This window comes from Ahaetulla prasina, chromosome 6 (genome assembly GCF_028640845.1).
Source record: "Ahaetulla prasina isolate Xishuangbanna chromosome 6, ASM2864084v1, whole genome shotgun sequence".
Classification (NCBI taxonomy): domain Eukaryota; kingdom Metazoa; phylum Chordata; class Lepidosauria; order Squamata; family Colubridae; genus Ahaetulla; species Ahaetulla prasina.
The window spans coordinates 5800215-5816812 of record NC_080544.1 but is presented as its reverse complement, the minus strand read 5'-3'; the positions used below and the strand labels follow the sequence as shown (position 1 = coordinate 5816812).

The window sequence follows — 16598 nt, the reverse complement described above, 5'->3', positions numbered from 1 at the left end:
CTCCCTTTACAGATGATGATGCTCATCTGGGAAGACCGCCCTCCCCCTCCCCGCTCTGCCTTGACTGTATTCAAATGAAAAGGAATGGTTTTAGAAATGCATCAGCCATAACACCTTGGATCCTAAGGGGTAAACATTCACAAACCTTCTTGACATCTTCCCGGTGGCTGAAAAAACACAAGTTTTCTATTCTCAAAACTTGTGTATCACAAAAAAAGGTTTGGCAACCATGGGCTGCTCTCAGCCGCACCCCCTCCTTTGAACACTTTTTCTGTGTTCGACTCGGGAGGCATCCCCCCTTTGACACTTGTGATCGGAGAGGCGAAGAGTCCTCTGACTTTGAAGAGCGTCACAATGAGAATGTTTTTAAAAAGAGACTTCTTTGAAGCAGCCCACTAAACTGGCCCCAAATATATATTTGCAACACTGGAAGAATGAATGAAAAACCGCAACCAAAAATAAATTGCCAATTCTCACCCTGTTCGGTTATTCCTTCTTTGGATATCTTACTTGCCCTATTTTTGTATACTTCAGGGGTGTAAAACTAAAGGCCCTGGGATATAGCCCAAGGGGTACGTAGATCTGGCCTGTGCGGCCACCCTGGAAACAGTGAAGGGCCGGCCCGCGGTGTCTCTGCCAGCGAAAACGCTTGTCCTTCACATGTGGCCCTCATGAGCTCCGTTTTCACTGGCAGAGGGTTGCAGGAGGCTGTCACAGCTGAAAATGGAGCCCATTTTCGTAGCCAGAGCTCTTGGGACACCACAACTCCAGGAAAATAGTGCAGGCCAAGCTACACAGTTTCTGTGAATATGCAGAACTAGAATATAGGTTATAGCAGCTTTCAAGAAGCTGTGGGCAGAAAAGGAGTAGGCCTTTTATAATGAGACAGCTGATTATGATCATCCTGCCTGGGATGGGCTTGGGGTCATTTCTCTGCTCCCTTCACCAGATAGCCCATCCTACATGGTATTTGGTCCAAGAGGCATAGAACTGAGCCAAAAGTTTTGAATTTTCCAACACAGAGTATTAGCCCTAATTTTTCTTCCTTTTTTCCATTTCACAGCCTATGCCACAGTATGTTTAATCCTGGCAGTCCAATACAGAATGTCTAGTTAGTGTAATTCCATAAGAATTCTGGGCAATGGGATGTAATGCCACATCATATTCAGCAATGGGATGCAATTTCATTGTTAAAATAGCCTTTGTATTCATCTAGACAAACCCACTCTGTTCATGGTCAGTCAGAAGGCTTGGACTGGCAGGAAGACCGTTCTTCAGGCATCCATGCGCTGGATGCATTTTCAAAACGTGTAAAATTTCAAGAATCGGAATGACCCTCCCCCCTTTATCTTGGGTCCTTTAGATATTCTAGACCAATTCCAAGGTTCCCGCCTCTGAAAGGTACTAGATTGGGTTAAACCGGTCTTAAATAAAAGAGGTATATTCTGATTTATTCAAGTTTACAACATGTGTACAACACAGGAAGCAACAGGCGTCCCAAGAAAAGAAGTCTCTTTGGAAAGAGGAAAGGTTCCAGCCTTGGTGGTAGCAGAAGACCTCCTGATGGGTCAGTTTGGGGCCCCTCTCTCACACAGCTGTACGTGTTACTTCAGATGCTCCTTCAGATTGTGCAACAGAACTGAATTACCTCTTCCTCTACTTCCCCTCCCCATCAAGAAAGAGAAGATTTCAATCCTGAATTATTCTTGTTGGGGATTTTACCAGAAACTTATAGTAAAGAAAATGTATATTTGATTATTCATGTAATAACTGCAGCTAGAATTCTATTTGCTCAAAATTGGAAAAGTAAAGAGATCCCTATGGATGAGAATGTGATTAAGAAAATATTAGAATGTGCAGAAATGAATAGATTAACACTTGTAATTAAAGGAAAGGAAGAATCGGACTACTATAGTATATGGGAGTTATTTTATCAATGGTTAGAGAATAAATACAAAAATTAGAAAGAAAAGCAGAGGAGTGAAATATGGAAAATGTTTTAACAAAGTTAAATAAGCTAAGAAGAGGATTGTTATAATAATAGGTATCAGTATTAATTTAAGAATAGATAAAATAATAAATATTGCTGTAAATTTTAATTATTGCACAACATATTGGTACGCAGATGACACACTGTTTAATAAAAGATGAAATGTTTGTATTAAAATAAAATAAAAATCTTTTAAAAAAAGAAAAAAAGAAAGAGAAGATCCCATGTTTGAACCATGGAGGAATTCTGCTCCATGCAGAAACACAGAGCCCAGCTGATGACATATCTAGGCATATGTTGGTTGTCATGGAGACCTAGCAAGGAAACCTGCCAACCACACACATACATGTGTGTCCTGGTGAATGGCTAAAACCCCCAAACCTATAGTTTATACCTTGGAAACCAAAACCTCAAGAAAATGTGTTTTTTTTTTTAAAAAAAATTCTGCTGGCAGCAGCTCATGGGGCTCTCCATACACAAAGCAAGTGATCTTGAATTCTCTCTCCGTTCATCAGCCCTGACTGACTCCAGGCATACCAAGCGAGAGGACCAGGCTGCTTAGCAGGTAGCCATGGAAACCAAGGGACCCACTGCTAGCCTGCAGCAAAAGCTGGGGAGATAAGGCTGCGAATGCACAGTTTAGATTGTTTTCACAGCTGTGGTTTTCCTTCATTTCTGAAGGAAAAGTAGCGAACAACATTGTCTTTCGCTTTTAAGGGGTTCGAAAAATATTTGGCTTGATCGCAGAAGAGGGTAAACATTTGTAAGCACAAATAATGAGATCATGGCAGAGTCAAGGGAAGGCAGAGGTGGCTTATGGAAGCTCAGACGACCGTATGTCATTTCTGAGGGTCTGGGATAGGTTCTGGTAGGAGGAACAGAAAAAGCACCTTCCAGGATCTGGACAGTGCCTTGAACAAAGCATGTTATAGTCTCATTTGGTCTGAGGTTGAGTCCTGGTGCTTTCATGGCCAATCCAGGCCAGTCTTGCTGGAAGTAGAACAGAAGAAGGTTGCCACTGCCTTCTTCTGCCTTCAGCTTCCTGATCTGGCCCACAATCCTTGAACTCTTTGGCAATTTCCCATCTAAGAACAAACCATATATGATTCTGCTTAGCTTTGGAGCCCAGAAAAGATTACTCCACTTGGCCTTTGTTGGCATGTGCTCCAACTAAAACACTGTCATCAAAAATCCTGAGTGAATGATAGCATTATTATTTCATACCAGACCAATGCAGTTCATAAATTGTTCCTGAAAATATATGGGATAGCTGATGTTTACAAAGCAGAGCATTATTTCTCATTGCTGCTTGCACTACTTGGTTTGATACCTAAGCACGAATGTGAAAAGGTACCAAAAGTTATTTGGTACTTCAATAATTTTAAAAAATATTGAAGGATGGAGTCCTTTGTGTTCTCTCAGCTTGGCTCTTTGCTTGCAGATGTTTCATTGCCCAACTAACTTCATCATTGCTGGTGAGTATGGAGTTTGCTCACTCTTTACAAACAAGAAGATGCGATGCCAGTATTGTTGGGGTTGTGGTTTTCTCCTTGGTAGTTCCTAAATATATTTATACATTATTCAAAACAGACAATAAAATAGCTAAGGAAGATAAAAGACCAGAACACATCTTCTCTGGAAGCCAACACACAGATAAGTAGAGATTAATACCAGACAAACGAATAGGAAAAGGACTCCTAAATTCAATGCTGAGTAACATATATTCTCTTCTATTGGTACTAAATAACTTTGCTCATATTGGCTTCTTTCCAGATTTATTGACTAAAACTCATAGAACACTGGCCATTGTCTTCTCCTTTTTCCTCAATAATGTGATCCTACTTTTCTGAAGGATGCATCAAATTCCTTGGACATCAAAGTGAATTGTCTCCATCATATTAATGGCACAAGGTAATCATACAGACGGTGCTGTTGAGTTCAAAATGTTTCAAAGACCCTTGAAGACCAGCCAATTCCCCAGGATGACTGAAGCTCCCTTTGAGTTGTATGAATGTGTTCTTTTTCCTTACTCTATCATCTCCGCTATAGCTTTTATTTCTTTATTGTTCTCTATTATGGTACACCTTTATTCTTCTTTTTAATGTTTTTTTTTTACCTGTGAGTCATGCAGTGCGCCTGGAAGTCAGATGGTATATAAATAAATATTTATCATTATGCAGTTCCAAATTAGCTTATTAACCTGAACAATGTTGCGGTTGTATTTTTACAAATCAGCTAATAAATCAAGATATGAAGATTCCCTATTTTTACATTCTCAAATCAGAAATTATTCATTTAATAGAATGTTGGACTTTCATGTGCATTTAACACAACACAGGAAACAATGCCGCGAATCAGTGCCAATATACATGAATGGTGGAAATCCAGAGTCTAAGGAGATACGAATGAATAAGTGCAGCTAAAGGCTGTTTGCCATGAAGAAAACCAAAAATCTTGGTTAACCCTGGATTATTTTGGATACTGAGTCACAATCTTTTCCCTCCAAAACTAAAACTGTTAAAGAAATTAGAACAGAAGAATTCTTTTAAAAATTGTCTGAAAATTAATCATCTTTTGAAGGGATATTAAAGGGGAAGGAGGAGAACAAAGAGATGGAGCAGTCCATAAGAAATGGATCTAGGAGTGACATGATAGCAGTGCTCCAATATTTCAGGGGCTGCCATAGAAAAGAGGGGGTCCAGCCATGGTGGCGGTGGTTAGAATGCAATACTGCAGGCTAACTTGCTGCTTACTCCAGGAGTTCAATTCTGAGTCACTCAAGGTTGACTCAGCCTTCCATCTTTCTGAGGTCGGTAAAACGAGGACCCAGATTGTTGGGGCAACAGACTGACTTTGTAAAATGCTTAGATATGGCTGAGAAGTATTGTGAAGCGATATGTAAATCTAGGTGTTATTGCTATTCTTCAAAGCATCTGAAGGCAGGACAAGAAGCAATAGATGGAGACTAATCAAAGAGAGAATCAATCTAGAACTAAGGAGAAATTTCCTGATAGTTAGAACAGTTAATCAGTAGAATGACTTACCTCCAGAAGTTGTGGATGCTCCACCACTGGAGATTTTTAAGAAGAGATTGGCCAATCATTTGGCTGAAATGGTATACGGTTTCCTGCCTGAGCAGGGGGTTAGACTAGAAGACCTCCAAGGTCCCTTGCAACTTTGTTATTCTGTTAAATCAGGGGGCTTTAAACTACCTGAAAGTTTCCCACGTGATGGTCTTTTAATGCTGAAACAATCTGAACCAAAAGCACAAACTTCAAGAAATGGAACTCATTTTCTTGGCTATCTGAGTATCCAAGGACATGAAAAACAAATGCAGTGACAGGAGAGAAAAAACAGAATATTCTGAAGCCGACCACTTGGTCTGGTATTAAAGAAATTGTTATCTGACAGTATCTGACTAAGAGTGAAAATTGGACCAAGGAACAACAGCTGGAGATGACTTCTTACCAACATGTTGTTTGGACTACTGAACTACTGAGTTCCATCCAAATGTGCTAACTCTTTCAAGTGATTTTTATAATAATGTGACACATTCTACATCTTCTAGTTTCACATATATTACAAAAATTACCATTGAATTGGGAATAATATCCCGATTTTCCATGCTTTTACATGCAGTTTTGTGACCTCATTCCACTTCAATGGGAGAAGACAGTAACTTTGAAAGCAAAGTCTTAAATCTATCTAGCTACTTTCTTTAAAATTATCTCAAATTGTGTTCAACTTTCACTTTTTTAGAAGGTATCATTTCACATACCTGAACTGTAGAATAACATAACAGAGTTGGAAGGGATCTTGGAGATCTTCTAGTCCAACCCCCGATCAGCAGGAAATCTAATACTATTTCAGACAAATGATTGGCCAAGCTCTTCTCGAAAACTTACAGTTGTGGAGCACCTACAACTTCTGGAGGCAAATTGTTTCACTGGTTAATTGCTCTAACTGTCAAGAAATTTCTCCTTAGTTCAATTTTTCCTTGGCTAGTTTCCATCCATTCCTTTTTGTCCTGTCTTCTGGTGCTTTGGAAAATAGTCTGTCCCCCTCGCCTTTGTAGGAGCCCCTCAAATGTTGGAATATTGCTACGATATCCCTAGTCCTTCTTTTCACTAGACTAGACGTACCCAATTCTTGCTATCGTTCCTCATATGTTTTAGCTTCCAGCCCCCTAATCATCTACAAGATGTTAAAACGCTGACATTTTAGTCCCAACAACACAATACTGCAATTTCAAAATCATCATTTCTTCAGACATTATCCAAAGGTTGTTTATAGTGTTGGTTGTTGATGCCAAAAGCAGGGAAGGGATTAAAAACTTAAAATCAACGCAAGGGATAAAAAGAGGACCGCATGTTGGAGTAACCACAACCCTCGTGTTAAACCTTAGAAACCAGAAAATAAAGCAAAATAAAATATAGGTGAGTCTGCCTTGTCATCTCACAAAAGAGTTCCTTTTAATTTTTTTCCATCCAATATGCATACATCCAAACACTGTTTAATGATGATCACATGAGACCATCTCATAAGTCAAAATCTTTGTGATGATTGCTCTCTTTACTTTGTACGCTTCAGTTAATCATGCGCTTATGGTATGGAAAATCAGCTCCAATAATTTCAAAACCTTCAAGAGCCTTCAACATTCCAAGCTAAAATGTTTGCAAGCAGCTCTTTCCCACCAAAATGACACACCCCTATGTGAGGCTGTTCCAAATCCTATTGCCAACACAGCAGACAATTCCAGCCCTAGAGATGCCAATATCCAGATCAGTTCACATGCAGCTGGCCTTTCATCCTGTATCTCCTTCAAAGGACCTCCTCACTGACCTTCTATGTTTGAAGAAAATGGACTTAATAAGGCTTCCTGGCTTGGGGGGGGGAGATGGGGGAGGAGAGAGAGATGCTGACGAGGTAGATTCTTTTTCAGAAAATCTTTCCATCTGTTTTGCATTGATTTTATCATAATGGCTTTCACAATCGTTTTAGTGCTCCAATTCTATGTTCGGCTAATTCGAATTTCTGCTACACTGAGCATTTGATAGAAATAATAATGTCTAGAAGACTTGAAATATATTCATTTATGGATTTTTCGCCCCTTCTGTTCACTCATGTCTTATTCACAGAGGCTGCCTGGACAAAGAGCCGTGCAGTTTTCTCGGCAAAGTTTTTCACAGATGGTTGCCTGCTCCCTTCATCTAAGTACCGATATAGATCCAAATATTTGAATTTTAATCTGGCATCGCTTTTGCATATTTAAAATGCGAGCAACTCTTACAGGGAGCATTCTGATTGTTTAGATTCCTGCCCAGTTCATTTGCCCACAATTTTTTAAAAGAACTCCACACTTGTTTATTTCCAATATTAATACTTCAGTGAGATCTGCAACCGAACAAGACAGACACAGACTTCAGAGGATAATTAGAGCTGCAGGAAAAACAATGGCTACCAACCTGCCTTCCATTGAGGACCTGTATACTGCAGGAGTCAAAAAGAGGGCTGTGAAAATATTTACAGACCCCTCACATCCTGGACACAAACTGTTTCAACTCCTACCCTCAAAAAGATACTATAGGGCACTGCACACCAGAACAACTAGACACAAGGACAGGTTTTTTCCCAAATGCCATCACTCTGCTTAACAATTAATTCCCACAACACTATCAAATAATTTACTAAGATTGTATTACTATTATTCTTCTCTTCCCCCCTATTACCTATCTCCTCCCACTTATTACTATAACCATGTTGCTTGTATCTTTCAATTATATTGTTTTTATTTGTTTCCTAGTACGATTTGATAGCTTATTAGTAACCTTGACTATCACTGTTGTATTTATTGATGAATGTATTTTATTCTCCTTATGTACACTGAGAGCATATATATATACCATGTACCTAAGACAAATTCCTTGTGTGTCCAATCTCACTTGGCCAATAAAGAATTCAATTCAATTCAATTCAATTCAATTCAATTCAATTCTATTCTATTCTATTCTATTCTATTCTATTCTATTCTGTAATATATTCTCTATTCTATTCTATTCTATTCTATTCTGTAATATATTCTCTATTCTATTCTATTCTATTCTATTCTATTCTATTCTATTTTATTCTATTCTATTCTATTCTTAAGGCAAGAGAAAGCACCTGTTTTTATTCAAGCCTGAACACCAAATGAAAACCAACTGCTTGACACAATGCAACAGGGAGAAACCTTTTCCTTTTAGACAGATAAACCTTTCAGTTTAGCTGTAGGGAGAGAAAAAAGTCTCTAAGCACTGACTCTTCTGCAAGTGTAATGCAGCTGAAGAGATTACAAACCAATGAGATATCTTCATGTTTCAGTATTCAGAACAAACTAAGACACCGATACCAACTTGCTGCTAAATAACTAGAATCCCAGATGTGGAGCTCCTTCCCTGATCCTGCCCTTGGAAACATTGTCTGAAAACAGCTGGAGGTGAATTCCTAATATGTGACTCTGGTTCAGGAAGCAGCTGTTTCAAAGCCAATTTGTTCCTTCTCCAGGATTCTTTTGTCCTCCATCGACTGAACACCAAAGGTGATATGAGGAAATAAGTTTTCTGACATCTAACTAAGAATCAGTAAATATTGATAATATTAACAACTGGGACAAGAAAAGATTTTCAGTATACATGCAGTCCTTGACTTATGACTACAACTGAGCCTCAAACTTCTGTTGCTAAGTGTGCGGTTAAGTGAATTTTGCGCCATTTTTCTTGTCCCAACTGTTAAGTGAACCATTGCAGTTGTTAAGATAGTAACATAGTTGTTACTCTGTCTTCCCCATTGACTTTGCTTGTCGGAAGGTTGCAAAAAGGGATCACGGGACGCTGCGACCGTCTTAAATATGAACCAGTTGCCAAGTGTCTGAATTTGGATCACGTGACCACAAGAATGCTGCGACGGTTGTAAGTGTGACAAATGGTCATAATGGTCGGAGCATAATACCACAATTAGGTTTAATATGATAGGCTAGCAGGGCCAGCACAACATGCAACATGTTCATACCGATGTAATATAATATAATGTTACATACATATAGGTATATGGGAACGTGTGTTAGTTATTACTTATTTGGGTTTAGGCTCATTCAATTTCATTGTACACATGTTGTGCATTGACAATAAAGGTTTGATTTGATTTGATTTGATTTAAGTCATTTTTTTTCAGTGCCGTTGTAACTTTGAATGGTCACTAAACAAATGTTTTGTAAATTGAGGATTACCTGCATTTAGAGATTAATTTACTCCCACAGGGATGGAAATTTCACTAAGTCATTTTTCTGAACCGATGCACAAATGCAGTACACATTTTCCCATATACACAAAATCCATCTGAGTTTGCCCAAAGTGTCTGAGACTGTAATTTACATCTTGAAACAGGTGAAGGTACATGAACGTAGCATACGTTATCAGATCAATTTGGAGCCCGAGATTCGGCTGCATTTATGAGGGTTTGTTCGAATCACAACAAAAAAGCCACGCTTACCTTTCTTAGATTTTGCACCAATCTTCAGTTTAGAGGGCCAAGCAATCTGAGTGTTTGTTTCTTCCATAATCTGTCAAAGGACAAGAAATATTGGTTTAAATTTAAACACATTTATCTTTTTCTATCAGAAAGAAACAAAGAGAATTTGAAATAATTCTGAACTGCCGTAAAGTTGCCTTAAAATACCAAGAAACGGCTTTCAAAAGACAAGTCTAAGATTCAACTCCGGTGGGAATGAACCTGATGGATTCTAGCATTTTAACTGAAACACAATATTTAAAAAATTAGCTTTTAGCTGACTGTTTCCTATTAGCCTCCCATACTCCCCTGAATTTGCTATGGTATGCCCTATTTTTTTGCCAACATTTTCTTAAAGTTACTCAAAATTAATCAGTAACTGGGCAGACTTATTTTGCCCTTGCAGAATTGTGCTCTGATGCCCAGTTCAGAACTTGGCTTTGAAAGAGTAATCTGATCATCAGCTGGTGGGAACAACTGCCAGCACTTCACTCCCCAGTGAAATAAGAGAATAACAGAGCTGGAAGGGACCTTGGAGATCTTCTAGTACAACCCCCCTGCTCAAGCAGACAAATACCATTTCAGACAAATGACTGTCCAGTCTGTTCTTAAAAGCCTTGAGTGATGAAGCACCAACAACTTCTGGAGGCAAGCCGTTGCACTGGTTAATTGTTCTAACAGTCCCGAAATTTCTTCTTAGTTCTAGCTGCCTCTCTCCTTGATTAATTTCCATCCAGTGTTTCTTGTTCTGCCTTCGGGCACTTTGCAGAATAGATAACTCTTCTTTCTTGTGGCAGCTCCTCAAATATTGGGGAAAGGCCCTGATCCTGAATATGTAGGCAGATGAACAACTGACAAATACAATCCAATAAGGTTTTTGTCTTCATGCAGTTGGTCACTAAATGAACAATTGTTACGTCAAGGACTACCTTGACTTATCTTCCTTGCTCCCACTGTCACCATAAGATTAAAACATAGAAAGAAAAGCATAGGGAATGCCAAACCTCAAGAATATTCAAATTACTAATCCAAACACTTCGATGTAAGAAATGCAGCATGGAATGATTATTTAAGCAGTCTCTTTGAATCTCTGCATGAGTCCCTATTCTGGGTCCTTTCTAGTTAATTGCTGCATTACACTTTAATGTTCTGCATTGATAACACCCTATGTTTTACTTTCTTGTAAAACATCAGTGAAACAAGTAAACAATGCAAATGCAGCCACTCCTATTTTAAGTAAGAAAATAATCCTCCATTCTCTCAACTGGAGAAGTCAGCATATACAATCTAGTTTCAAATACTGCTGTTTCAAGAAATTGTAGCTATAATTATGATGAAAGAAACAGCATCCTTTGCCGATGTCTTACAGGAAAAATTTGAAAGACAAATACACACGCTGAAAAGTTTATACTTCTTTCTATTGCCTGTATCAATAGAATTCCTTAAAGCCACTATTTCCAGAGGATGGTGCCATGTGGAAAAAGTGAGAAATGTCAGCCAGGACTCAATGCTCTTTGCTTTGAATGGGTTTCAGCAGCCACAGGGTAATAAATTACAGCTGGGAGGTGACTTTCAAACAAGGCAGTTCTACCATGACACACATCTATTCTTAAAGAGACCCAAACACAGATGTGAAATAAGAACTGCAGCAGCATCAAGTCCGAATGCTAAATCACTCAGGTCAACCTATTTGTTGGGAGGAAAGCTATGGCAAACCTAGGCAACATAATAAAAAACAGAGACAAAAGGCCATACAGTCAAAACTATATATTTAGCTCAATAGCTCAATAGTAGTAACTGTGAGAGGAATCTTGGAGTTCTAGTGGACAACCATTTAGATATGAGCCAGCAGTGTGCAGCAGCTGCCAAAAAAGCCAACACAGTTCTGGGCTGCATAAACAGAGGGCTAGAATCAAGAACAAGTGAAGTGTTAATACCACTTTATAATGCCTTGGTAAGGCCACACTTGGAATATTGCATTCAGTTTTGGTCGCCACGATGTAAAAAAGATGTTAAGACTCCAGAAAGAGTGCAGAGAAGAGCAACAGAGATAATTAGGGGACTGGAGGCTAAATGAAGAACGGTTGCAGGAACTCGGTATGTCTAGTTTAATGAAAAGAAGGACTAGGGGAGACATGATAGCAGTGTTCCAATATCTCAGGGGCTTCCATGAAGAAGAGGGAGTCAAGCTATTCTCCAAAGCACCTGAGGGTAGAACAAGAAGCAATGGGTGAAAACTAATCAAGGAGAGAAGCAACTTAGAACTAAAGAGAAATTTCCTGACAGTTAGAACAATTAATCAGTGGAACAACTTGCTGCAGAAGTTGTGAATGCTCCAACACTGGAAGTTTTTAAGAAAATGTTGGATAACCATCTGTCTGAGATAGTGTAGGGTTTCCTGCCTGGGCAGGGGATTGGACTAGAAGACCTCCAAGGTCCCTTCCAACTCTGTTATTGTTATATTATTATAATTATGGTTTTCCCTATAGTAATGTATGGCTGTAAGAGTTGGGCCATAAGGAAAGCTGAGCTCCCAAGAATTAATGCTTTCACAATGTGGTGTTGAAAGTCCCTTTCGTCTTCAAGGAGATCCAATCAGTCAATCCTAAAGGAAATGTAACTTGGCTATTCCTTGGAAGGACAAATACTGATGCGGACGCTCAACTCCTTTGGCCACCAAATAAGAAGAGAGGACTCCTTGGAGAAGATTCTGGTATTGGGAAAGACTAAATAATAGATAAAAAGAGAAGGGACGGCAGAGGATGTGATGGTTACATAGTTTCATTGATGTGATGAACATGAATTTGGGCAAATTCTGGGAGACAGCGGAGAACAGAGGAGTCTGGCATGCTGTGGTCCATGGGTTGTGAAGAGTCAGACACAACTTAGTAACCAAACAACAATCTATGTATCTTCAGAAGATGGAACTATATGTATCCCCAAATTCCAAATTTGGAACTGTCTCAAAAGGAACAACCTCTCTGCTTGACAGAGCTGTGAACGAGCAGCTTGGAAACTTGAACTTGCAAAATCAAAAAATCCTGAAAAGTGGTTTGGGTGTAGGGTCCAGGTAGAAGCTTGAGGGTACTCATTGTTAAAAATCAACAATGGACTTCAGTCTTGATTCATTCCTTCTGGCCAGGGTTGAAATGGACAAGGTAGTGGAATACTGATCCCCAAAAGAGTATCACATTCACAATTTTATGCAGACTAAATCTGGCACAAGAACAGATTTAGTAAGTGAACACAAGCATTTACCTTTAACTTAATTCTGAAAAAGCTAATGAACCGATCTTAGGAACTCTTGCTTGCTTCCCAGAGGGCGATCTAGAAAAATCATTATCTTAAGCAGCTTAGTGGATATGTATTGCATTACTCAGCATGTTCTGGAAGACTTACTCTCGCACTCCTGCAGTGCTCAAAAACTAGTGATTCAGGTGAACAGGTTCCAAGTAGCACGCTTCTGCCGTGTTAACCCAGTGAGCTTCCAAATGAGAAAGGAAAACAATCAAAATGTTTGTCCTATGTATTGTTTGGGAACTCCTCCCCAAATTTTAACAAATTTTAACAAATGCACATATAGCAATTCCCCAGGATTACATGGTCTATCCTTGATTTCATGTCGTTTTGCAGATTACCTCCGGCAGCCAAGAGTTTTTTGGGACACAACCGGGAATTATGATGGGTTCTACAGATTGCAAAATCTCATTTTAAAGAGGGAGAGAAGTGGAGAAAAGAACACAAAAGCTGAGACTTACGATAGAATTTTTTTTTGTTGCTTTCATGCTTGATAGATGACAGATCGAAACGATAACAGCAGGTTGGTCAATTGATGGAACACAGGCAAGGCAGCCAGATTATCTCAGGCTGACCAACAGTCAACACTTACATCTGCTGGTGCTATCAAGAGCTGGTGACTCCATATCTGGATTTAGAACAGGGGTCCCCAAACTTGGGTCCCCAAGCTATGCTGGCTGGAGAATTCTGGGAGTTGAAGTTCACAAGACTTAAAGCTGCCAAGTTTGAAGACCTCTGATTTAGAAGCTAACTGGGGTCTGGCATGGTCGGTTCTTAGATGGGAAGCCAGGGCAATAGACTACTAGACTACAAATCTCAAAAAATATTACTGGAAGAAGACAATGGCATGCTAGTTAACTGCCACTTCCAAAAAAAGTACAAAGGTTCAAGAACACTAGAAACTAGAGGGAATCTCCTTCTTGTTCAATGTTTGGGATAGGTTGAAATGATCAGAGTTTTGAAAATCATCCAACCCTATCTAGGCCAGGAAGGGTTTTTTAAGTGGTAATCAGTACCTTGAATTGGTACTGGAAACCTATTAGGAGTTAGTAAGACTCACAATGTGGGATGCGGTGGCTCAGGGGCTAGGATGTTGAGCTTGTCGATCGAAAGATCGGCAGCTCGGCAGTTCGAATCCCTAGAGCTGCTGTGTAACAGGGTGAGCTCCTGTTACTAGTTCCAGCTTCTGCCAACCTAGCAGTTTCGAAAGCATGTAAAAATGCAATTAGAAAAAATAGGGACCACCTAACAGTGTTCCATGCGCCTTTGGCATTGAGTCATGCTGGCCACATGACCACAGAGATGTCTTTGGACAGCGCTGGCTCTTCGGCTTTGAAACGGAGATGAGCACCGCCCCCTAGAGTCGGCAATGACTAGCACGTATGTGCGAGGGGAACCTTTACCTTTTACCTTTTAAGACTCACAATAGTTGTGCTACTTGGGTGCATAACTTTTAATGAAGAGAAGGACTAGAGGTGATATCATAGCAGTGTTCCAATATTTGAGGGGTTGCCACAAAGAAGAGGGAGTCAAGCTATTCTCCAAAACACCTGAGGGTAGAGCAAGAAGTAATGGGTGGAAACTGATCAAGGAAAGAAGCAATCTAGAACTAAGGAGACATTTCCTGATAGTTAGAACGATTAATCAGTGGAACAACTTGCCTCTAGAAGTTGTGAATGCTCCAACACTGGAAATTTTGAATTTGTCTGAAATGGTATAGGGTATCCTGCTTCAGCATGGGGTTGGACTAGAAGACCTCCAAGGTCCCTTCCAGCTCTATTGTTTGGTAACTATTTGCACCACTTCATTCTGAAACATTTGCATCTTCTGAAAGGTCTTCAAGCACTGCACATTGCAACAGTCCAAAGAGAAGGTGATCAAGGCACAATCTAAGAATGGGAGTGATTGTTGCACAAAATGGATTTGTGTAAAGGCCTTCCTGGTCACATCTGCCACCTGTTCTTCAAGCAAGAGTTTATCTAAATGCATCCAGATTGAGTCGAAGAATTAAACTGCTGACTCAAGGGGATTGTTTTCCCAATTCCTAATTAACTGACAATTCAAATTTAATCATACTCTCGAATAAGATCTTGGCTGATTCACCCAGCCCTCCTTAGTAACATATGCAAATAAATGAAATTTCTAAGCTTCTTGTCATCCTATCTTCCAAACAAGATGTAGCCATTTTATCTTATTGCACAATATTCCCAAACTCCCGCCCCCTCACCATTTCGACACCCGTCTTCCAGCCAAGCATGTGATCCTTGTGAGAAAATTTACCACTTAGAAAAATTGTTGAGTTACGTTGAGGTGACAGTTATTCAAAGCCACAGTATCATCATTCCTACTATTGCATTACAGTTCAGAACAGAGTGGGTTTTGGAGGTTTTTTCCTTTATCCCAGAAATCATAACCTTTTATTTTACACAAGGAAAAGTTTTAAGAGATTGAAGAAAACAACAGAAAGAAAGAATTGAGTAAGCCATGAGTTTTTACTCCAAAGAGCTTTTCTGAAAGTTTCTCTTTCAGCCACAATACTTCACAGGCTACCAAAAATGCAAACTTCTGCAAATTTAACAATTCACACAAAGATGACAAATGCTTCAGCCTAACTGTGTCAAACAACCACAAGTCCTGCATCTCTACAATTACTTTTCCTTCCATCCTTAAATAGCAGAGCAGGGAAGGAACAGGAAAAGCAAGAACCTTTGTCTCCAACACTGAATGTCTTCAATTCAAGCAGAAGCCAATTATTTTAGGGATTTTTCCCCCAAAATCCTTCCACCCCACCCTACCCCCCAACTCTTAATTCAGAAGCATCCACAAAAGTAAGTAAGACCAACCTAAACCACAAGGACCACATTCCTATATATTAGGAACCAAGCTAACCATAATGGAAACGTATTATTATTTTTATAAACAGATGAACATTCCAAAGCCGTTACTGGCCATCTGGAGTGACCTAGAATATTGGGGGCTGGGTCTAGAATCTGGATCCATATTGTGGAGCTAAACATACATTTCCCAGTTCATACTTAATTAGTTAACCCAGAGAAGATGAAAATGTTCTCGATACAAAGGTAGGAGAAGGCTGGGCTCATGGATCTTAGATCAGGCATAACACATCCAATGGCTTTCTATTATTGCTCAATGAGAAGAGTTGGTCATGCATATGTCCCATCTACTCTTAAGTTCTCCGAGGACTTAACAAAAAATAATAATAATTGTCCATTGTGTTCAGGACTCAATCCAAAAAGCATTTCTGTTAGCTGCTGCAGGCATATCCATGAATGCAACGGCTCTTACCTTCTGGAAAAAGTCTTCTCCACTTTTCCCCTTTCCTTCAGCAGCAGCTGAAAATAAAAATGGCACACAATCAGATCTACTGCAACATCTTTGTCCTTGTTTACTAACCAATCTAGGGCAATCGTGGACATCTCTGTGGGGAACTTACCAAAGCAGACTGTTCTGCCAATGAAAATAACGTTGATGCTGAAATGCATGATTGAACTGAATATTAAAAGTTTGTGAAATAGCCTAGTATAAAAACTTTTTCATGTAAATGACTAGAAGACCTTGGTCAGTTTTGACAATAATTCAAATTTAGAGAACCCCTTTCCCCAAAATGAGAACAACTTGTCATTTTCTGAGGAGACGAAATGAAATAAAGAGCAGGCAGCTCTCCATTTCACTGGATCTCCATTTCACTGGATCAGCACTAGATCATTAGATTTCTCTCACTGTTCATTTTTCAGCTTTTGAAGGT

The 16598-nt window shown here is 39.5% G+C and overlaps 1 protein-coding gene across 1 annotated transcript in view; it reads right to left on the bottom strand.

Annotated features, from left to right (window-relative positions):
- BICC1 (BicC family RNA binding protein 1) overlaps positions 1-16598 on the bottom strand; it is a 115577-nt gene that overhangs the window by 59812 nt on the left and 39167 nt on the right. Inside the window, exons 2-3 of the mRNA XM_058188321.1 lie at positions 16139-16185; positions 9518-9587 (exon numbers count right to left, since the gene is read on the bottom strand). Of these exons, the coding sequence (XP_058044304.1) occupies positions 9518-9587; positions 16139-16185 (117 nt within the window). The remainder of the gene's footprint in view (positions 1-9517; positions 9588-16138; positions 16186-16598) is intronic.